This window comes from Papaver somniferum, unplaced genomic scaffold (genome assembly GCF_003573695.1).
Source record: "Papaver somniferum cultivar HN1 unplaced genomic scaffold, ASM357369v1 unplaced-scaffold_125, whole genome shotgun sequence".
NCBI classification, from domain to species: Eukaryota; Viridiplantae; Streptophyta; class Magnoliopsida; order Ranunculales; family Papaveraceae; genus Papaver; species Papaver somniferum.
In genome coordinates this window covers 8,074,544-8,092,213 of record NW_020621603.1, presented here as the reverse complement: position 1 = coordinate 8,092,213, position 17,670 = coordinate 8,074,544, and the positions used below count along the sequence as shown (strand labels likewise).

The 17,670-nt window shown below is 35.8% G+C and overlaps 1 protein-coding gene and 2 long non-coding RNA genes across 3 annotated transcripts; all 3 read right to left on the bottom strand.

Moving 5' to 3' along the window:
* Positions 1 to 5,428: 5,428 nt before the first annotated feature.
* On the bottom strand, positions 5,429 to 10,655 carry LOC113331281. Its single transcript, XM_026578006.1, has 10 exons — positions 10,609 to 10,655; positions 10,444 to 10,509; positions 10,233 to 10,311; positions 8,499 to 9,065; positions 8,266 to 8,403; positions 7,399 to 7,840; positions 6,418 to 6,993; positions 6,042 to 6,161; positions 5,489 to 5,682; positions 5,429 to 5,440 (listed from the first exon to the last, which is right to left on the bottom strand). The coding sequence occupies exons 3-10, from the start codon at positions 10,245 to 10,247 to the stop codon at positions 5,429 to 5,431; spliced, it is 2,064 nt and encodes a 687-aa protein (XP_026433791.1). The 5' UTR covers positions 10,248 to 10,311; positions 10,444 to 10,509; positions 10,609 to 10,655.
* Positions 10,656 to 11,657: 1,002 nt separating this feature from the next.
* LOC113331620 lies at positions 11,658 to 13,864 on the bottom strand. The gene is made up of 3 exons (XR_003351078.1): positions 13,603 to 13,864; positions 12,832 to 13,080; positions 11,658 to 12,041 (listed from the first exon to the last, which is right to left on the bottom strand). It is a non-coding gene; the product is annotated as an uncharacterized LOC113331620 (long non-coding RNA).
* A 2,381-nt stretch (positions 13,865 to 16,245) lies between these two features.
* On the bottom strand, positions 16,246 to 17,411 carry LOC113331412. The gene is made up of 3 exons (XR_003350906.1): positions 17,331 to 17,411; positions 16,784 to 16,851; positions 16,246 to 16,265 (listed from the first exon to the last, which is right to left on the bottom strand). It is a non-coding gene; the product is annotated as an uncharacterized LOC113331412 (long non-coding RNA).
* Positions 17,412 to 17,670: the final 259 nt, after the last annotated feature.

The window sequence follows — 17,670 nt, the reverse complement described above, 5'->3', positions numbered from 1 at the left end:
TATACCTACCAGAAACTGAAAACCAAATCAGATTCAGCTCTTTCTTCTCTCCGCTCTCGTTCAGAAACAGAATTGGAGATTTTTCTTCAGACGAATTCGTGAATTTTGATAGTTTCATACTGATTTTCGTTAATTTGATAGGAAGAAAACGAGAAGAAGAACAACATAAACGAGAAGAAGAAGAAAACGAATTTTCTCTCAATTCGTTGAGGTGTACTCGTCTGTTTTTCAGATCTGACGAGATAGTGAAGCTGCATTGATGAACAACAAATAGGTTTGTTCGTTTTTAGCTTTTCTGTTGCTTGATTCACTAGTTTTTCATCGATTTTTGAATCTCGATCTTCTACTGATTACGATTTTTGTTCTGTTTCGAATTTGTTGAGTCTGAGAAGAGGAAGAAGACAGTTGGGAATACATAAATCAAAATAGGTACGAATTGTGATTTCGATTTAGTTTTCAAATTCAATTGATTTTGATTTTACCGTTTCGATCTATTTTTGTCACTTTTGATACTTACACATGTTATTTTGATGCTTACACATGTTTGTTTGATACTGAGAAGAGGAACAAAATAAACATTGTTTCAGAAGAAAGAAAACAACAAATCTAGGTAAGAATTTTATGTTGTTTTTGATTTCAGATCTGTTTTCAATTTTTTTTTGAATTATTTTGTTGTTCTTTCATGTGCGATCTGTTAATTTGTTGTTTTACTTTTTGTTGATACTGAGAGAAGTATGAAGAAACAATTTTGTTTCAAAAAAACAACTTCAAATTGATTTGTATACATGCTGTTTTTTTGTTACAGTATGTGTAACTTGAGGTTACACATATATATCATGTTGTATTTTAAGCATGCTTAAAGAAGATGCAGATGTTTTTTAGTTGCAGCATGTGTAAATTTATTTTACACATATATATCCTCTTTGTATTTTTAAGCATGTGTGAGGAAGATGCAGATGTTTTTTTAGTTACAACATGTGTAATTTTAGTTTACACATATATATCCTGTTGTATTTTAAGAATGTGTAAGTTGAAGTTACATATATATGTCCTGTAACATGTTTTATTTGTAAACAATTGTATCATCTGTATCTTTTACTTATATTTAGCTTGCCGCATAGAATATACTTCTCACGAGGGGGCAACGCCCCCGAGTGAATTGCGTTCGTTTTCAAATTTTGATATTCTTATTGTGTATTTGATATTTTCAGGTTGTCATGGCTGTTGTTAGTTGCGCTGCTGTTAGTTGCATTGCTGTTGTTCGCTACTTTTCTGATTTCATTACCCTGCGTGTTAATACTGATATCAAACTTGATGAGTTTAAGGAACAAGTTTGCAAGGAATGGAAGCAGTATACTCCACTTGGTATTACTTTCTTCTTTCGAGAAAGTGGGAAAGATTTTCCGCTTGACTGTGATTTTTCTTTGCAAGCTCTTATATCTATCACAAATAGTAAACAGAAGACCAGTGTTGATATTTTCTTGCAAAATGTTCCTCGTGTGGCCTCTTCCTCTAGCTCTAGGGCAGATTCTTCTATTTCTAATGGGTCTAGTAGTACGTCTTCGTCCACAAACAATCTTACTGTTGCAATGTATTTGGAAGATAAAAGTAAGCCAGCGAAACCTTTGTTATCGGATGGTTGGCCCAAGGTTCTTGGTGATATTGGCCATGTGTTTGTTGAAGGAGTTAAGCAAGTCAGGGTTGCTTTTACCAAGTATCGTCTTCGCACTGGTTTCCAAATGATTGTAACTCACAATGAGCGTTCTAGGTTCACGGCTAAGTGTGCAGATGAAAAATGCGGCTGGAAATTCCATGCAGCTTCTATCGATGAAAGGAACGAAATGTTTCAGGTAGGTTTTCCGTGTTCTGTCATCTAATGCTTAGCATATGTTATGTTTTGTTACAGTATGTGTAACTTTGGTTTACACATGATGTTTTTGGCACCATATTGTGTTTTGGTTGAATTGTTTATATTTTGTATGAATCTCTTCAGGTCAGGTCTTATAACCCTGAGCACATTTGTGGTGCTGGTGGACGCAACTTGAACCAAACTTACTCCACCAGCTTCTCGTCTAGTTTGATTGAGGAAGAAGTTCGCAAAAATCCTCACAAGAAGCCCAAGCAAATTGCTGCTGATTTCCAGACCAACTATGGGATCAACATGGAGTACTACCAGGCATATAATGCTAGGGAAAAGGTTTATGATACGATTTATGGCGACGATGTCAAGTCCTACTCGCACTTGGTATGGTATATTGATGCTATAAGGGAAACCAACCCTGGTAGTGTGATAAAGTTTGAACGTGAAAATAAACAGTTCCAGCGGATTTTCATCGCATTTGCTGCATGCATCAAAGGGTACCGGTTTTGTCGTCCAATGGTATACTTGGATACTACTTTCCTGACTGGTACATTCAAAGGTTGCTTGATGGCAGCTACTGGGATCAATGGTGGTAAAGGTATGTTTTTTCTATGTGTTTTTTTTTTATGAACAACTTCAGTTGACAAATAACTAACAGTTACACATGTGTAACTCTCAGTTACACATTACTTTACTCAGTGTGTAACTAAGAAAACAGCATCTGTAACCTTAAGTTACAATTTGTTTTAGCATGTGTAACCTTAAGTTACATATTTGTTTTAGCATGTGTGAAACTTATTATTCTTTCGATTCTGCACAATTTTTTTGTAGGATTTTTCCCCCTTGCTTTTGCACTAGTCGATTCTGAGACGATCGACAACTGGGAGTGGTTTTTAAGGAATTTGAAAGAAGTTGTTGGTGATGGGAGGCCAATCACCTTCCTTTCGGATCGCCATGAAGGACTCTTGCAAGGTGTTCCACTTGTTTATCCAGATGGGTTCCACAGCTTCTGCTACTATCATTTGACGAAGAATATACCCATCACTGCAACAGATCCTAGGTACTCACTTGTGATGGACCATTTCCGAGAGGCGACATACGCACTCTCACCTGAAAACCATGCGAAAGCCATACAGAAGATTAGAGATTTGAACTGCGATTGGGTGGCTGATTACATCGAGACAATCCCACCTGAAGCATATGCGAATGCCTATTTCAAAGGTTGTCGGTATGGACGAACATCTAGTACTCTAGCAGAATCAGTCAATAGCTGGGTTCTGGTTCACAAGAAGATGCCTGCATCTGCTCTTCTTGATCAGGTTAATTGAGTGTGTGTGTGTTTGTTGTTTTGTTGTCTTTTTATTTCATGTTTTGTCACTTTATGCATTGATGAGTTTTTTTCTCCTTTTCAGATTAGGAGGAAAATAATGTGTTTGATGGCGGAGCGTCGTGAAATTGGTGCTAATATGATGACTCCATTAACCCCTGAGTATGAAGAAAAGCTTGTGGCTCTTCAAGATGAAGGTTTGGCTTGGGAAGTATTGGTTGCTAGTCCTACCGTGTTTGAAGTTATTAGTGAAAGGTCTCACATGGTGGACCTCGAACACGAGACTTGCACCTGTCAAAGGTTTGGTTTCTTATGCTTTTTCTTCTCTTTGTATGTTCTTTTTTTTAAGAATGTGTATATCCACTTTACATTAGATATATGCATGTGTTAATAATAGTTACAAATTTATTTTATATGTGTAACTTAAAGATACACATCCTGTACATGCACCTGTAGCTAGCTAATTTTGAGTGTTTTATGATTTGTATGTGCAACTAACTGATTTTTGATTTGTTTTTTGTTTTCTTCCAGGTGGCGCGTATATGGTTTTCCTTGTGCTCATGCTCTTGCAGCCATACGCAAGATTAAACGTGAGGCTATTGATTTCATTTCACCGTATTTTACAAGCGACTATTTTAGGAAGACTTATATGCATGCCATCCAGCCGATTCCCAACTACAACAGGCCTGTTGAATATCATCCAGACGACACCGTCAACCCACCTACCGTGAAGAAGCATCCAGGTAGACCACCAGGGAAAAGGATTATAAGTAAACACGAGAAGAAGGTGAAGAGGAAAGTTCATTGCAGCAACTGCAAGGAAACAGGTCACAACAAGGCAGGTTGCAGGAATCCTCGGAAGTTCACACCCCACTAGCTTGACCAAACAATTCATTTCTGCAACTAATGATTTGATTGTTATTTATCTTTGATTATTTGTTTTTTTATTTTCTTCATGTTGGTTTTCATGGACCAAACGTTTTATTTTTCTTCAACGTTGATTATGTGTAAGGATGATTCATTCAGATTTTGTCAGTTCACAGTTGAAATGCGTTTTATTCTATTTTTGATTTATTGTATACGTCTGATCAGTGGTCAAATGCTTTCTGTAACTTTTGTTTACACTCAAATATATGGATGTGTAACCGGAAGTTACACTGCTGTGATTGCATGTGTAACATTAGCTTACACATGATAAATGCTGGTGTAACTTTATTTTGATTTATTGGACAATCCGATCAATGGCTTGTGTAACTTCAGTTTACACTCAAATATATGGATGTGTAACATTAGCTTACACATGATAAATGTATATGTAAACTCAGGTTACACTTTCTGCATCAAATTAAGATGTGTAGTTACTTAACCTGTTGCATACTTTCTGAAACCTGTACACACAGCAGTAGTAGTTCTAACAAGATAAAAGTTTTTAATTCAAAGAATTTCAACCCAAAAATATTTTGCAAAACTAAGAACTGCTAAAATCTACTAACTGACGAAATTTAAAAGTTTCTAACAACATATTTTCCAAGTCTAACATCTGTTTGTGGCTAACAACATATTTGCGAGTATAGAATTTTTTCTAATCCTAATGACTGCTTTACACATCTCTAGATGGATCCGAAAGAATCTTGTATAGCATGCTTCCTCTCATGCGGTTCAGCTTGTCAGTCCACCATAGCATCATAGTTGAGGTTAATTTTTTGTCAAGTGGTTTATTCTTCATCCTGATCTTCATGTAATTGCATACACATGGAAGACAGTCAGGAATTGTACCTTGTGGGGGCGCATTGAGATTCTTGGCATTTTCATTCATCCCAAGAGCAAAAGGACAGCGGAGTCTGAGTTCTGTAGTAATTGCAAATGCATATTTCTTGGCTTGAAGAAGGTGTTCACCCTTGAGTTCCTTAACGTTTGACGAGTTCATGTAGGACCAAGGATTAGAGCTCCTCAAGTCATACTCCAGCAGTGTGTAGTGTGTGTTGTTGTTGCACATTGGGGCGAAAAGTCTGACTGCATCGTTCTTGTACTTGACATACTCCTTCGCAAGCTTCGGAATCCAAAATTTCTTGAATTCTTCGTAATCCTTCAAGTAAGAGATCTGCAAAAACCATTTGGAATGTCAAACTCACATTTTTAATCAAAAGTTACAAATGAACAAGTGATTATGTAAACAGAAGTTACACACAGGGCCTTGGGTTTTACACTGGAAAAAAAATCTTGAGTATGTTATCATAATCTTACAACATATACTACACATTATAAATGCAATAAGATTTTAAATATATCGAAGTACTTACGTATGCTTTTGGCGACAGGAATATCGCCTTGTCATACTTGCTGTTAGAGTTCATCTTCGTCCTCAATCTGCTAATGTAGAAGTCGATGAATTCTGACTCCAAGAAGGATTCTTTCTTTGTAAGCTGTATCATTAGTTCTCCAGATATATCAAACAGCTCGCTACCATTCTTTGCGTTCCATCCAAGTAATGTCTCTGCATTACAAAGAAGTAAACTATTATCAATCAAGATAACAGAATCAAGTAGTAAAATACAACAATCAATAACAGAATCAAGCCTACTTGGAGTCAAGCTACTTACGTTTTCGGATGAGTATTGAAATATTCAAGCACTTTATTCTTTTTCTCGCCTTCCAGCCTTTCGATAACTTCTGAACCTTTCACATCGTTTCTCATTGTTCCATCATCTTCTTCAGCAACCTCAGCCATTCTATCTTCTTCTACTTCTGGAACTGCGGCCATTTCTTCTTCATTAGCTGTCTTCTTAATCCTCTTTGAATTTCTTTGATATTGTTTCAGATCTTGTGTTGGGATTTTTCTATTCCTCAGCACACGTTGTTGTATTAATGATGGTTGCCTTTCTCTTATTGTATTCGCAGCTTCCTTCAGTAACTCTCCTGCAGGTTTTGGAGTTTTTTCTAATCCAAGGCTAAAAACGTTTTCCTGCGTTGTAGCTGCGCAAACAAATATAGGCAGAATCTCAGTAAAATTAGCACATGTATGTAACTTAAAGTTACACAAGCCAAAATAATAATGTACTGTATGTAACCTCAAGCTACACATGCCTTTTACAATGTGTAACTTGAAGTTACACTTCCATTACAAACAAAACACACTGTATGTAACCTCAAGCTACACATGCCTTTTACAATGTGTAACTTGAAGTTACACTTCCATTACAAACAAAACATAGAACGGAAGAGTGGTTACCAGTTGAGGTAGGTTCTGCATTCTCCGTCACTGCGGGTCCATGTTCAGTTTTGTTAATGTTGCTGACGATCTCATCTATCATTTCACTCACTTCAACATTCGTCATATCATCAGGGTTAGCTCCTAGTTGCACCAACCTGTAGGTCTGAGCATTGTCAGGCTGTGTTTGCGGTGTTGTAGCAGTTATCACCATGGAGTCCTCAAACTGTGTTGAAGCAGAACTGTCATCAAAAGTTCCAGGTGTATCCTCATTGACTTTTGCAGTAACATCATCACCTACGGCTTTTGCAGCTACATCATCACCTGCCCCATCCACAACTCCACCATCTGCAGCTTTCTTCTGTGCCTCATCCGTAACAGGTGTCTCTTCAACATCTTTCTTCTGCTCCTCATCAACATTATTTGTAGGAGTGGGCTTTTGCTTTGCGACAGGCCTTTTCTTTGGTGGAGTCTTGCAAGTTGTCACACTCTTCATACTCGAACTATATGTCCTGAGTGGTCTTTTGTGCCCCTCTGCAGCAGTTTGAGCTTGCAGAATTGTTGGCGTATTTCCAGCTGCAAGGCTCATACATGGAACTGCACAAGTATTGAAACGAGAATTAGGATGATGATGATGATGTTAAATTTTTTTAATAAAATTTCAAGAAGAATATATCATGTGTAATCGACTGGCTTGGATAACTAATATGTGTAACTTCATGTTACACATGAATATGGCATGGATACCTAGTGTAACATGGAGTTACACATGCATCTAACTAGTGTAACCAGAAGTTACACATGCATGTGGCATGTGTAACTAGGGATTACACATCCATATGATCAGTTTACTCAACATTTATTAAGTCTAATCAAGTTAAACAAGCAAGTTAAAAATGAACAAGTAAAATATGAAATTAAAAAGGTTCAAAGACCTTAGTGTCAACTAATTGGGTACCTCATCAAGTTAAAGAAGCATATTAAAAATGAACAACTACTTACATTCTTCATTGAAGGAAGTTTCCGCATCATCTTTCTCTTTCTCTTGCTCAGTACTTCTATCTCCTTGTTGCTCTGTCTCAACTAATTGTAACTCTTCTTCTTCATGCTCAGCACCTCCATGTACATCATCTTCATGTTGCATAAACTCTTCCTGGGTCACTTTGTAAGGATCAATACCCATTGCTTGCATAATTTGGCAACTAAATTTGTGAACCTTGAATTCCGCTGTTCCTGAAAGGTCCCCTTCTGATATCCCTTCTCTTGCAATTGCATACACTGCTTTAAGCATTGCTTGCTTTTCTTGCAGTTGCTCTTTCAGATGGCTATTCTCAATAGTTTGCGCTTTCAGCCAACTTTGCAGGTCGTCCTTGCTGGGTACCACGGTTGATATACCCAGCTGCTTCTCAAGCTGTGAAAACTCAGCCACAAAGCTAGGAGTTGGCTGCAATTAACAGATGAACATTCTAAATATACATTTTTCGGTTGTATGTGTAACTTAAAGTTACATAAGCACATTTTATATGTGTAACCTATAGTTACATAAGCACATTAGCTATATCTAATGTAAAGTGGATATGTGTAACTAAAGGTTACACATATATCTAATGTAAAGTGGATATACATATAAAATGTGTAACCTATAGTTACATAAGCACAAGATATATATACAAACAGGATATATATGTTACATAACCTATAGTTGCATTCACTTGTGTTATCTTTTGCATGTGTAAGTATAAATTACACAAGCACATTTAAATGTGTAACTTATAGCTACACATGACAATTTTGATTACATCAAAGTTTTATCTAAATTACATTACCATAAATTTACAAAACCTAAACCAACTGACATATAACACTTACCGAAAACTGTGTCATGTCTGTTTTCCAAATGTAATCAGAAATTTGGTATATATCCCATCTCCCAACCCTCGGGATATCTTCCTCGTGGTTCTCAACTTTCGGGATTAATCCTGCTGGCGTGTGTTCAGCAAACAATAACTACAACATATAAATTTTAATTAGTCGATTGAACAAAAATATCCATCACGTAACACTAAAACTGCTGGAATAGAAATTACACACAAGCTTTTTACCAGTAGGTATTGCACACAAGCCTTCACATTTGACAAACAACTAAGATTAGTATGAATCTCTTCAAACAAGTGCTCGTGTATTAAATCAGGCCACGACACCTTGAGCACCGTATCATAAGTTTCAACGATACTAAGATATTTCGCGTTCACTCCATTGGCATTTTTGTCGCCAAAAAACAATACACAGCAAAGATAAAGACCTATCAGGCAAACTAGATCCTTTTCATCAACTTTCTTTCTTTTCCCACTTTTTCTCCTTTTTGCCATAAGTTGTTTTATCTTCTCTAAAATGTTCGTCTTAGTCACCGTCGTCTGATGCTTTGTAGATTTGATATCGGTGAAGTATTTGCTGTATAAAACATTGTCAGTCAAATCACTAGGACAATAGTACTTTAACAGCTTCTGACCCTTTCTGCTTCCAATCCTCTGCATGCAAAATATACCAGCCAGCTTTGCCGGTGTAGACTCTATAATCTTATCATCAGCAAACTTGAATGAACATGGTGTCTCACAATCCATGTCAAAGCAGTTCAAGAGCTTCAAGACGCCGTGTTTGTTGGTAGTTATCTGTCTTGTTGTAGTTGGTACAGTTGTATCATAGTCATCGTAATACATCATTACGAGTTCTCCGTAAGCAGCTCTCCTAAGATATCTACGAGCCCTATCAGTCAGTCCTATAGGCTTTATCACCTTTACTAAATCCTTTACTGCATTCAACGACTGCCTTAGGTTTCTTGTACACAAAAATAGCATGAGTCAGTATGTTGTGTACTTATCAAATACACTCGTTTTTAACTACAAAATGAAAATCATGTTACAAACTATGTGTATTTGCCAAGTACACAAACTGAATCATTCTATTCTGTGTTGTGTAACCTTAACTTACATGCATATGAAGGTTTAAAGGGGTCATTTTTTTATGTCCAACTATAATTTACAAACACAATACAGTCATAGGTTATATTTTTGCATGTGTAACTTTTAGTTATCTAGGCAATTGCCAAATCAGTTATGTTATTATGCATGTGTAACTTAAGGTTACACAGTCAATTGGCAAGTCAGTGATTAGATTTTCAATGTGTATCTTATAGTTACACAGCCACTTTGCAAGTCATTGGTAACATCTTGAATGTGTAACTCACAGTTAAGATGTGCAACTACAAGTTACACAGCCACTTCAGCAAGGCTCATTTGTATGTGTAACTACAAGTTACACACTCAATATACAAACCACAACATAGTGGTGAGATTTTGAATGTGTAACTTAAAGTTACACAGGCCCTTGTTTGCGTAGTTATACATTCAAAAGCATCACTTACATTAGAAACTTTTAAATTTCTCCAGTTAGTAGATTTTAACTACAAGTTACACACTCAATCCTAGACATTCTACAAGGTGTAACTTTAACTTACACATGCATATTAATGAGTAACTTTAATTTACACAACCAATTTTCTATGTGTAACTACAAGTTACACATCCTAAACACAACCAATTTTTTATGTGCAACTACTAGTTACACATCCCTAGGCAAGTCAGTGGTGACAAGCTCACTTGGTATGTGTAACTATAAGTTACACAATCAATATACAAACCACAACACAGTCAGTGGTTACATTTTGAGTGTGTAACTTATAGTTACACATGTCCTTGTCTGTGTAATTACATATTCACAAGCATTATATGAGAAATAAACATGAGACCATGACAACAATAGTTTTCACAACTTAGTACCTGTAATTGTATCATCTTTTCTAGGGGGATTCATTTTTCCTTTCACCATTTTTATTCCAAAAGAAATTTGATTCTGAATCTGCAGTTGATGTAGTAATAAAATCAAGTTAGTTGATTGCAATTCAACTTAGAGTTTCTAGGGTTTTCAAACAGTAACATCTCAGAAATGAAATCCACTAAATCAATCAGTTATATCACATCCATGACTTACCTTTGTTTCTATTTAATCAGTTATTTCATGGATTTTATGCACAAACGATTGTTCTCCTTCTCCGATCTGTAAAATTATCAGTCAGAATGAGTTAGTTCAGAAATTTTCGACCCACGAATCAGTAACAACAGGAATCAAAACTAACAGCTTCAAATCAAAACTTACCTAGTGATTAATCGTCGGAGTATTTCATCAACAGGAAAGTAACAACGGCGATTTAGGTTTTGAATCTGAAACTGAATCTGAAACTGTTTCTTTTGATTTTTTTTGGTTTTTGAATCTGAAACTTTTTCGATCTGTTTCTCTGATTTAGGGGTTAGCAAATGATGAATAGTTTTTGATCTCGATCTTTGTTTTGGAACAGATTTCAGGAAGATTTCTTGATTTTTTCGGTTTTTTTCTAGATTTCTTCCTGTTTCAGGTGAGTGAGATTTGTTTTCTCTCTCCTTGGAAATGAAATAATGGCGTCTGAACGAGAGAAAGGTAGGTGACGCCTCTTATATACTTGAGGCTAATTTAGTCTTTTCGCTTTTATTAAATTTATTTTTTAATTCAGGGCCTACTAATAAAACTCTTTTATCTAGGGGCCTCATATTATGGGTTATCCATGGGTTGGGCCTGAGCCTAATTTTTCCTATTCATATTGTAGTAGGTGTACTTACGATACAAAACGACACAAACCGAATCCGAAAACACTAGTTGGATTTTGCTAAAATAATTTTGAACGATAGTTGATGTGAATGGCTTCAAATTTGATCTTTGTTAGTAACTTTTGCACAATGGATGCATTTGCCATTTGGAAGCAACTAAAATCTTCGAAAGGAAATAGTTTATGGCCCATTTGAACCAACCATATTCCCCCCAGTATTTACACCCTTTATTCATTTGTTCCAATGCAGGGATTTGAATTGTACATTTTGCTAGTGATTTTTTCAGGTTCAGCATAACCAAAATTCATACGCAAAAATCAAAAGAGAATTGCCAGCAATCTCATTTTATTCAACTAGCTCCCTTTTTTCTAGTTTATGCCGGATAAAAGCTTGGCTTAATTCCTAAGCTAGACGAAATGGAACTTTATAACAGAAACACAAAACATAACAAATTGATTTACATGCATAAAATCCATGAACTTCAATCTCATGATAATCTCATCTGCTCAAAACAACAAAGTATGTGCTAGCAGTGATCCATTATTTCATCATTCACGCAAACCGGCAAAGTAAAAAACTAGTTCATTGACATGGTATAGTATTCATCAGTCTAAGATTACTCTCTAACTCATTGGATACATTTTCCAGCAGTCGTCTCCTGAATTCTTCAACGAAACATGTTTTTTCTTTTTCTTTTTTTGCTAGGAAAGAAAATATATTACACTTGAAAAGGGATACATAATTTATAGGATGAAATGGGGAGGAGTGTTTTCCTATTCACCTGTTACATCATTCCTTCAACAAAACGTGGTTCATGCACAGAATTTGCTTGAAAAAAGTCTTGGAAGCTCACAGCATGATCATTCCCAACTTTTTCTAAGGTTGCAGTTTAAGGGGCATAATGACGAAGGATGCTTCCTTCATACAACAACAGAACTTTGTTTACTTCTGTAAGGGTAAACAGACCATAATCAGAAGCCTTCTGAATGTATAGTAAAGAGAAGATAATAAATCTCAGTATCGAACAAATGTAATGTTATTATCTCGTACTCCAGCACGAGAGAAAACTAATAATTGTAGCAGTAAACATGTTGCAGTGAGATTGTCTAGGAGAACATATATTAGCAATTTAGCGGGTAAAGATAACAAAAAGCAAGTACAATGAGAAAACCACGAGAAGTCTCTGTTTCATCGGTATCTTCTAATCCAATTATATGTAGCTTGAAATATTATGACATCCCTCTTCTCTATGCACCAGCTTATCAAGAAGTTCCTAGTGCACGAGGTAGACAATAAATTCAAGATAGTTACACTAGTACGTACTTAAAACTTGGTGTATTAAGTAAGTAAAACTACACTAGGTTGAGAATGCCCTCCTAAATGGAGTACATCTTGGTTGCAACAATTTGGACAGTTCTCTAACTGAAGCTCTTAACCATCCATTACTAGAATACCACATCATAAATGTTCGCATATACACAAAAGTATTAACTTTCGAGTCCAGGGGTTCCTTCACACTTAAAAATATTAGATTCGGTAGTCAAAATTAAAACTTGGCTAATCTCGCACTAAGGGCACCTAAAGGACACCTAGATGTCAAAAAACAAACACTTGAAACCCAAAGCTCAAATAACTTAATCATTTGGTGGTTGCAGGACATTGGCATAGTACTTACCAGGTGCACAACCCTAACACGACTAATTTTTTCCACAATAAGAGTAAATTCTTTAATACTTACAAATGCTTTTGATGACAGAAATGCTGCTCCCTCATACTTCTGTACTTAAGTTTCCATTTTCTACACATAGTGGAATTCACTAGCAAGTTGATAACATGAGGCTGAATCATCTGGTCATGCAGTTGATAACATCTGTTCACCCTGTTGTAAAGGATACTGATGACATTGTTTGTGCTAAAAATGTCCCAAAGGTCATCAGAGAAAGGAAGCTGGCCTCTATCAGCAGTCACCAATCATTAATATTTGACACTGCACATAATATGCATACATGTATACAACAAATTAGTATACTACAACACATGAAAAAACAAAATCTGACACTTTTCAACTCATCGAACAAAAGAACACTTTCTACTCATTCTTTTGAACTAATATAACAGTTGAGAAGCTAGGTTCTCAACAAAAGAAAAAACATACTTAATTTATCTAGCTTTATCTAATTTTTAGGAAGATGGGTAAGTTAATTAGTCATTGACTTGAATGAGGCTGTAGGGAAGAAGATTTAGTGTGTCACTGATTTGGAGACCCCTGATGCCATCAAGATATATACACTTAGAAGACTTATACAGTCCCCTAAAGTGAAGAAGGATTATTTCGAGATTTAAGAAGGGACTCGCGAATTACAGTGGAGGATATAATGGGTGTAAATGATTTCATAAATAACCCTTCCAATCTTATAACACTGATAATATAACACTGATAAGAAAGTGCACTGAAGAAAATCAAAGAAAAACTAAAAACAACAAATCTAAATCTAAGGTTGGATTTTACCTTTAACCTAACGCTGGCTGCTTTAGCTTTTCAGTGTATGATGCTTTTTTATGAAAACTTCATTTCCGAATCCATCCATACCCATTATTCAAATCTAACCTTTTTATCTCGTCCCTATCTGAGAACAAAAACCATATTTGATTCGTAACCTATTCATTAAGCAGTGATGGTGGTGGCGCTGAAAATAGTGACGGTGGTGGCGAAGATGGTTAATGGAGGAAGGCAGGAGGATTGTATATACGCCTATGGTGTGGTTTTTATAAATGAGGGGCGATCAGTGATCGATTTTACGGAACCCTAATAGCTTTATAGCCACAACGAATGGGCCCATGAGGCGAGACGAGGCGCAGCATCAGCCCACAGGCTTGATAGGTGTGTGCTCGGCTTCTCGCTGTTCAACAGTAGTATAACTCACGAGTCGTGCCTCCCATTGCTACATATGAACGACTTTTTTAGGGACCATGGTTTTTTTTGAGGGGAGCATGGTTTTATTAGGCCACCTTTCCTATAGTTATAAGGGGTGTCCTAAATCATTGAAATGACTAACCTATCCTTAACCTAAATTATATTTAAAACCAACCCAATGATCACCTATATATATATAACCACCACCTCCTCCCACCACCACCTCCCACCAGTGCCGATTACCACCACCTCCGATTATCACCACCACCAACCACCGATTACCACCACCACCACCGCTCACCACTGCCGATTACCATCACCACCACCTCCGATTATCACTACCACCAACCACGGATTACCACCACCACCTCCGATTACCACCACCATCAACCACCACCACTACTATATATATATATATATATATATATATATATATATGTAGCTTAATTTAAAACATTAACAAAGATATTCTCACAAACCCATTACTTTTCATTCGTTTTTGGTTGAATAAATGAGAAGTAATCATTAAAGTGAGTTGAAAATGGAAGTTGCAGAGAGGTTTAATGTATGGTTGTTTTTTTCAAAGACAAGTTCGGTTATCACGAATTAACTTTTTCTTAACCGAACTCAGAGTTCGGTTGATTCGCAAAAAAATACGTTTAACCAAACTCCTTGTATTAGAACAACACAAGTCCATAAGTTCGGTTCCTTCGCAAAATAAGGATATCACCGAACTTTAGTTTACGAAAATAATGAGAAGTCCACAAGTTCGGTTCGTTCGCAAAAATGTTAAGTTTTCTTTGTAACCGAACTCTACCTTTGAAACTTCGTAACCGAACTCTACCTAATTTGCCAAGAAATAAATTTCGTAGTAACCGAACGTTTTCCTAATTGCATATATGCATATATAAGCCCAGTTCGGTTGATTCGCAAAATATGTTGAAGTTTGCGAACCAACCAAACTTCTAACACTAGGTTACTTTTAACCTGCAGTTCGGTTGGAAACTTGGTTGCGTTGAAGTTTGCGAACTAACCGAACACACAAGATTTACCCAAATAAATTGTTAAGTTCAAAGTTCGGTTACCTACCATTTTATCCTAGGTAACCGAACATTACATTGTACGACCAAAACCTCCATTAACGAGCGAGTTCGGTAACCTGCGTGTTTGGAAAACGTAACCGAACTACACTTTCAGGTGTGTTCGGTTACATGTTCTTGTCATATGGTAACCGAATTGGCTCAAATCTACATAAAATATTTCATTTTTTTTGAAAGTTTGGAGCAATTCAACCAACATTATCTAAGTTTGAAGCATACCTGGGTACCCAAATACCCTTCCTCCGGTTGTGGTTGGTAAAATCCATCGTTTTTCATGTTTTCCTTCTTCATCTTCTCTAACTTTACTCTCTCAATAATTCTACTTCTTAAAAAAAAACATCTGATTTTTTAATCTCACTAATTATCTTTAACTTAATCATCTCACTAATTATTACACTAACTATTATTAACACTAACTAATCATCACCCAAAATTAATCAGGAGGGTAATTTAGGTATTAATATAAATATCTAGATAAGGGGTGACCTAGATTTACTTCTAATGTCTTTACCCAAAATAAAATCATGGTCCCCCCAAAAAAACCATGGTCCCCAAAAAATCGTTCCTACAAATTATAAGGATATTATAAAGGGAAAATTAGGCTAAGGCCCAACCCATGGATAACCCATAACATGAGGCCCTTAATTAAAAGAAGTTTAAATCTAGGCCCCGAATTATTAAAAGACACTCATACCCTTACATATATTGTCAAGCCCCAAATTAAATAAAATTTAAATTTAAGCCCAAAGTTATTAAATCTAGGCCCAAAATTATTAAAATATCGCGTGAATGTGTAAACAGAAGTTACACATGCATATGCCATGTGTATCCAGAAGTTACACATCATTATGACATGTGTAATGCAAAGTTACATATCAAAAAATAGACATCAAAAAGAATGCATACAAAAAGTTCATGTATTATTTTAATATTCATTTATAATAATTTCTTAGCATGTGTAACTAGAAGTTACACACGCATCTGTCTAGTGTAATTGAGAGTTACATATGCATCTATCTTGTGTAATTGAGAGTTACATGCATCTGTCTAGGCCCAACAACCGCTGCTAGCCACCACCACTGCCTCCTCATCCTCCTCCAAAACCTGCACCTCCACCACCACAAATAAGCCACCAGATTTTATGAAGTTATCTGCAACCTGAAGAATAACAAACAAACATATTTTATGAGATTAAAAGAAAGACATACAAAACAATGCATAATCACTTTCGAATGCATGTGACTAGTATAATTAGGAGTTAAACATACATATAAGGTTAAATGTACTTAGATTCAGAGATGCAAAAAAACAATTTTGTTATTCATTTTTAGCATGTGTAACTAGGACTTACACATGGATATGGGTAGTGTAACTGAAAGTTACACATGCCTATTGTATGTGTAATTAGGAGTTACACATGCATAGTGGCATGTGTAACCAATAGTTACACATATATAGTGGCATGTAAACTTGAAATCTCTTTGTACATATAAAGCAAAAACACTAAATATTCAACTTACAGTGCAACAAGGAAAATTATTACATAGTAATTTACTGAATCATCTTGGTAACATCCAAAATCACCTAGCCTAATTATAGTTGAGTAATGTAAATAATAAAAATATTTTAAGATATAGGGAAAAATAGGATAGGAAAATGTAAGAAAAGAACCGAACCTGGCACAACTTCAACTGCGTGACGCATGTATTCCAGATCTTACACTAAGACTTTTCAAGGAAACTACCTTAGCATTGCGAGCACAAAAAGACACCAAATAATTCGAAAGAAATGATATTTCATCAATTACAAGTCATTACTCAAACAACATTTGGTTATAATGGAATCCCCTGATTGTTGATTCCAAAAGACCACTACAGCCATAATCTGAAAAACAAGCCAACGCCTAACTTTTCTAAATGTTCTCAACTTTTATAACATAGTTTTGTAGTACAAAGTTCTAGTATAACACATCAATTCCTATTTATGTTTTTTTATAATGTCACTCCTAATAGAAAAAATATCTTGTAGGACTCTGTCAAAAAATAAAAGGTATTATACTACATCCAAAAAAGGACAGTAAGGATACAAACCTGAAACTAGATACTGAAAGATGAAAGTCAAGTTATCAATAACACTTACAAAACTCATGGATAATATCGAAGTTCATAAAAAAAAAGTAGACAAATTGAGCTTTGAATTCCCCATTTTAGCACTGACACTGACCTGAAATGTATTGGTTTTCCATATAACCCAAAACATAAAAGTGCATCTTCAGTTTCGTCCAAGACAGTAAGCCCTCATCCTGCACTTCAAAAATAAATTACAATTAAGAGATCAGTTGCAATAAGAACTTAAGTAGATGTGTAATACGACTTGTGTAACCGGAAGTTACACATGCATATGGCATGTGTAATCGGAAGTTACACATCCAATTTGATTGTGTAACTAGTAGTTACACATTCAATTAGTATATCCTCGGACATATACTGATGATCACCAACAACAACAACATATGGCATGATTCAGTCTATTAAAAAGAGTAGTATATTACTTCACTAATGCT